Source organism: Culex pipiens, chromosome 1 (assembly GCF_016801865.2).
Source record: "Culex pipiens pallens isolate TS chromosome 1, TS_CPP_V2, whole genome shotgun sequence".
Taxonomy (NCBI): Eukaryota; Metazoa; Arthropoda; class Insecta; order Diptera; family Culicidae; genus Culex; species Culex pipiens.
In genome coordinates, this window is record NC_068937.1 from 95,698,223 (window position 1) to 95,704,222 (window position 6,000).

The following is a 6,000-nucleotide window of genomic DNA, read 5'->3' on the forward strand; positions in this document are numbered from 1 at the left end:
CTTACTGTTTTGATGTCAACTTTTTGCATTTTCATTCTGTGTTTTGTAAAACATCAGGACTCGTCCAAATCCAAACTGAATTCTTCTAATTTCAAACAGCATAACCCTTCAAAATTCTAGAGGATTCTCACCGAAAACCTTGCTGTATGTTGGGGTCACCAATGTAAATCCAAAATCCGTGACTGGGAAACGTTGCACATTGGTAGAACCTGAAAAGAAAAAAGCTTGAAAAGGGCTTATCTTTCTTTCACTTCTACCCCCACCAAAACTCTTCACCGCTGCAGTTTTTCACATTTTTATTGGTTTTTTTACGATTTTTAAAATAACTATAATTGATTTTCTTGTTTTTTTTGTTTTGTTTATATCACACAGTACTCTTCCCCCATTTTTAAACCTTTTCAGTGTCGCTTCTCAAATTGTTTTTTTTTCTCGTTTTGCGCCAACACTTTCTTGCAGTTTTTTTTTTGTTTCTTCTCTGTTCTACACTGTCATATATAGTGCGTGTAGTAGAGCAGCAGTAACAGTGTGCTGCCTGACGGGTTCGTTTCCTTTGCATATTTTCAACCAGAGTCGATGTTATTTTTCCTTCATTTAGTTTCGCACTTTCTCTTACACTTAGTTGTTTTTGTTTTGTTTTTAGATGTTTACATGGTTTTCTTTTTTTTTGTTTATCATTTGTTTATTTTCTTGTCTTTTACTTGAATTCTTTCCAATTGCGCCAACAGTTTGCTTTGTTGGGTGTGTGTGCTTTCGTTATTCTTTTTAAAATAAAAGAAACGATTTCTCACTGACTGATTGCGCGCACCTCTTCATCGTCGTCGACTTGCATTTCCAATATCGTGCTCGTTATAACGTTTGCCTCAATCGATTCTCGCCAGCTCATCTCGCTTTCCTTCGTGTCACTAACGTTTAAATTACCATTAAATTTTCATTATCAATAACTAGTTTTTTTTTTCTTTATCATTACCTTACGCGCTAGGATTAATATTTCCTTAATTTTTCATCTAGCACTTAATCTAACGCATTTTCTTCTCTCCGCTCATTCGCGCGTTTCGATCGCTGCACAGGTTCAAGTTGTATAAATTAACTCGCTCTCTCTTTTTCTCTCTCGATTGCTGTGAATCATAATTACTTCGATGAAACGAAACAACAAATAAATGGTATGTTTGCAGTGCTCTCGCTCGCTCGCTTCTTTTGCTCGCTCTCTCTCGCGGTTAAATAAAGTTGTTTGTAGTTCAGTTCAGTTGTTTGCAACAAAAACTTACGAAATTATTCCGATGTTGTCCCAGTTAATTTTCTTCAAACTGATTTCGACTTACGCTGTTTTTAAACATTCTTTTCGCTTTGCTTTTTACGCTGCTTTTTCTCCTATTCAATCTTTTCCCTTAAATAGAGGTTCAATTTGCTTAGTCATTATACCGTAAACTTAATTTTCTCTGTTTCATGTCTTAATGCCTAATTCATTTTATCATAATATTACTTTTAAGTTACTCACATTCTCACTCGCGGGAAAGGGGCAAAAGAACTATCTTAAATGTGGGGCCTTCTACTTAAACTTCTGCTACGTTAACATCGCTCGCACTTGCACACTCATCCACACTGTTAAAAACAATAGCATTCGCTCGCAAGCTCTCTCTCACACACACACTTGTCTCCTTTCATTCTCCTTTTGTAGTACCAGAGAGATAGAGGGGTAAGATGGTTGGCTTCATTTTCGCGCTGGTTATCCCACTCGCCTAAAAATCCGACCTGACCATTCTTCGTCTCAGCGTTCACTTAACCATCACAAAACTATCTTTAAATAATATTCACTGCCAACTTGTTGCGCTTTACAAACAGAGCTCTGCTTGGGGTAAGCAGAGGGAAAAAAACGGTTCACACTTGAGGTGAGGTGTGTGAAAGACGGTGTGTGCAACAGGTGAGCATAAACAAAACAATTTAGCGCAATAGTGAGCGGGGGATGTCAACAAATAAATAGGGGGAGGGCAATATTTTTTTTTTGTGTGAATGACTAAAGCGCACCTCCAGCTTCTGAAACGGGTTCGAACCAGATTCCGAGAAATAGGGGGTTTTAAAAATAAATAAGAATTTCTGCAAAAAAAAAAAACAAAACAAAAGAATTGGCTTTTCTTCAACAACGACGATGGCTCCACAACGTTTGTGCTGGTTGGAGGGGGAAGGAATGATGGTTTGGAATTGAAGGGTTTCTTGGCGCAGCAGAGCGCGGCGTTAAGATGAACACAGCCAATTTTGCGTAAAATGCCGCGTTGTGAGGAGCCGAACGTGACGAAGAAGGTTGCGTTTCCCAAACACAGACGTACGATTCAAGTACCTTCACTGGAGTTCACTAGTGGATGTATATACCGGTTAATTCATCTGGGTGGTTTAGAACAGCTAACACTTTTCAAAAACTGTTGATGTTAATCGGATCTTATAGTGTAAAATTAATATCATCCTCGTCGCCGTTATGATCTCAATAAGTGCTCTTCTTCTCTAGTTTGAAAGGATCGTAGTTTCAGGACATTTTGTTAGATCTGCACAAGGTCCATTAGCATCGATGTTACAATCACGTCTGCTTCCTCGACTCTTGAATTATAAAATGAAAAATCTTGGCAACTGGCATAGGTTGCTGCGATTACTGAGCTCGCGCCATTGCAAGGACAAATGACGCCATGCTAACAAAATTTGAGGTATCGCAGCTACTCTGGTGTAAATCTAGACAGGTCCATCAGGTCTGCACAATACCCGTGTTAGGGATAGTTCTTAGCAACAACATCGGTCTGGGAACACGTCCGCTTCATCAGCTCTCAAAGTGTAAAATGAAAAATCATGACGACGGCATTGGTTTCTGCGATGCGCGTTCTCTTCAGCGCCAATTGGATTAAGATTTTCTCATTTTTTTATTTGCATCATGAAGACATTGAAGCTATCCTATTAAGAGCTCCAACGTTCCATCTTGGATTTTGCCCAACATAATTGATAAGCAGCGATCTTACGCCAAACTGGTCCTTGTGGGTTAAAACAGCGAGCACGTACGCAGTACGTTACAGCATCGATCACGTTCGGCTTGCTCGGCTTTTGTAAAATGAAAAATTATGACAACTGGCACTGGTTGCTGCGATGCTGTTGCCAAACCTTGAACTAATGCTGAAAGTGGAAAAAATCGTGTATATAAATTAACACAAAATGAACAAACTTCACAGAAAGATTCAGAACTTTCAAACACTTTTTTTCGTTGATTTCACCGATATGTGTTCTGCAGATCGCGTTGCGTTGCTCCATTTCTTTGTTTGCTTGAGGTTTGATGAAAGATACCGAACCCTGCTCTTTTCATGGTATATTTTTCGCATCCAATAACTTCCGGTTTTCTTCACCGATTTGTTTGTGAAACATGTAAAAATATACATACAATTGCGCGCGCGCATGCACGCACTCCCTCTTTTTCTGCTTGCTGCGGTTGTTCCTAACGTACAAAAATGTCTAATATATTAGCGTGTGTGTGTGTGTTTTTTCTTCTTTACTAAATGCGTTTCTTCCCTGCCGAGAAATGAAAAACAAAACAACTCAAACGAGTGCGTTTTCCTGCCCGAACAACAACAACTAAAACATCTGTTACAAAACCAGCAAAAGCCTCAACATCCACAATCTCTCCGCGTTCGCTCTCTGCTCAATCGTTCCGAACTATATTGCTATAAATTTTCCGTGTGTTTTTTTTTAAACTGAGCCGCGCCGATTTCTGTGTCTCTTCTCGCTCTAATAATTGTTCTGAGTGTTGCCCTTAACATTATGCTTCTGGATCAGTGAAAAAACATACGCGCTCCGGAACGAAAAAAGAAAAACTATCCTCAACATTTTTCTGTGTGGAAATACTCGAGCAAAAAACAACAGGCAAGCAGACTAACAAATGGTTCAAATTGTTAAAAATCACACACAATTACTATCTCTTCATCATCATTCAACTCTCTCTCTCGCGCGCGCGTTTTTGGAACAAATTACCGAACCCTGGAGTATGGGCGCCCAAAAATTACTATTCAACCGAGCATTGTCCCTTTCATCTTTCCTGCTTAATTGGCTGCTGCTCCACCTCACTTCCGCCCAAGTTTGTCGCCGTCGTCGTTGTAGCTGGTGTCATCGTTGTTGTAACTGTCCCTGATTCGCCGCCGTTCTCCAGCTTGAGCTGCTTCCGCACCGGATGCTCGTCCTGCTCGCCACCACCACCACCACCACCATTCTCATAGCTCGTCATCGTCGTCGTCAGCTTGTGCTTGAGATTGTGATTGTGTTCAATTGCCGCTCCGCCACTCACGCCACCTGGAACTTTGTGGTTGCTGTTGCTTCTAAAGTTAAGATTACTGTTGATGATGGCTGCGACGGCGGCCGCAATACTGTTGCTGCTAGTACTGTTACAATTGCTGCTACTGCTGCCATTGCTTTGAGGAACGTAGATGCCGTTGCCATTGGAGGAAGGAGTTAGCACCGTCGTGGCCGCGGTCGATGCGAGCGTCGCGACCGTCGTCATGGCGCCTACGACGGCCGTAATGGTTCGCACCGGCAGGCTGGAAGAGGCCGCCGAGGAGGAGGACACCGTCGGAGGAAGTTGAAGCAGTGAATGGTGGTTCACGATGGCCGCGGGTTGGACCACCGCAGCAGCAGCAGCAGCACCAGGATGGTGGAACAGCTTGGCGGCAGGGTTGACCGTCGGAGGTTGGGCGGCCAGCAAGTGATGATGCGGGGTTGGAGCTGGTGCCGCTGCAAAATGATGGAGAGCTGCCGTCGGATGCTGAGGATGGTGATGACCTGCGGCGGCGGCCGCAGCCAGAATAATTGCGTTGCTTGTGTTTGTCATTATGGAGGGTGCCGGGATGAGACTGCTGTTGACCGTCAGGGGATTTGCGGCTAGGTTCGTGATCAGATTGAAATGGGCGGCGGCGGTGGCCGATTGATGGTGGTTGAGGTTGGCAGAGGCTGGCGGAGCCGACGACGCACCCACCACCTTGCTGACGATGCTACTGCTGCTGGCGTTGTTGGGACAGTTTTTCATTATTTCTCATTGCGTCTGGAACTGGGGCATTGTGGCGTACATCATCGGTTGCTGGGAGGAGGCAGCAGCAGCCTGCTGGAGGGCTGCTGCCGCGGCCGCCCCGTTCGTAGCCACCGTGGGAACGGTCTGCATGCCCCAGCCGGCGGCCGCCATGTTTGGCTGCATCATGCGATAACCTGTAGACAAACAGAATCCTGAGTAACCTTCAAAGAACAAAATACCAAACGTTCAACTCACCACCGGTGGCCTGCTGTTGTGGACTGGCAGCGGCGTACGCGTACGGGTAGGTCGCGTAGCCCTGCTGCATGTACTGTGCCTGCATCTGCGGGTAGCCACCCTGTAACAACAACAAAAACAGCCATAAAGTCACAATCTCATACGACTTTTCCACAAAAACTTACCGGATACCAGTAACCCATGTGACCGTACGCCGCCGAGTACGGATACTGCGCGCTGTTGGCCGCCGCCGCCGCCGCCTGCGCCGACAGCTGCTGATTGGCACCGTGCTGCTGGGCGGCCGCAGCCGCAGCCACCGCATTCTGCATCGCATTCTGGCCCGCCTGCAGCGGATTTCCGCCTATGCTGTTGATCCCGATGCCCACCATCCCGGAGGCGGCGATGGCGGCCGCATTGATCCCGTTGTGGGCCATCTCACCCCCATTTTCCTTGCCCCAGTAGCACTTGACCGGGTGGCCCTGCACCTCGCTGTTGTGGGTGCCCTCGATGGCGCGGGCCGCCGCCTCCTTCGAGATGAACTTGATGAACGCGTAGCCCTTGTCCTTGAACACCCGCACGTCGTGGATCGACCCGAACTGGCCAAAGTGCGTCTTGATCAGGTTGTCCGAGATGGTGTTCGGCGGAAAGCCGCCGCAGTACACGGTCGTGTTGGTCGGGCCGGTGTTGTTGTAGATCTCCTCGAAGCCGGGCGTCTTGCCGCTCTTGATACCTGCAAGATAAAA

At 45.7% G+C, this 6,000-nt stretch overlaps 2 protein-coding genes across 2 annotated transcripts; both read right to left on the reverse strand.

The window, feature by feature from the left end:
• Positions 1 to 4,051: 4,051 nt before the first annotated feature.
• Positions 4,052 to 5,041, reverse strand: LOC120426005 (angiomotin-like). Its single transcript, XM_039590670.1, has one exon. The coding sequence runs from the start codon at positions 5,039 to 5,041 to the stop codon at positions 4,052 to 4,054; it is 990 nt and encodes a 329-aa protein (XP_039446604.1).
• Positions 5,042 to 5,047: 6 nt separating this feature from the next.
• LOC120425998 (cytotoxic granule associated RNA binding protein TIA1) lies at positions 5,048 to 5,994 on the reverse strand (the record flags this gene model as incomplete). The annotated part of the gene is made up of 3 exons (XM_039590656.2): positions 5,048 to 5,217; positions 5,279 to 5,378; positions 5,443 to 5,994. Coding segments are annotated over 3 exons (822 nt in total), but the record flags the coding sequence as incomplete, so codon positions are not given.
• Between the last annotated feature and the right edge of the window lie 6 nt (positions 5,995 to 6,000).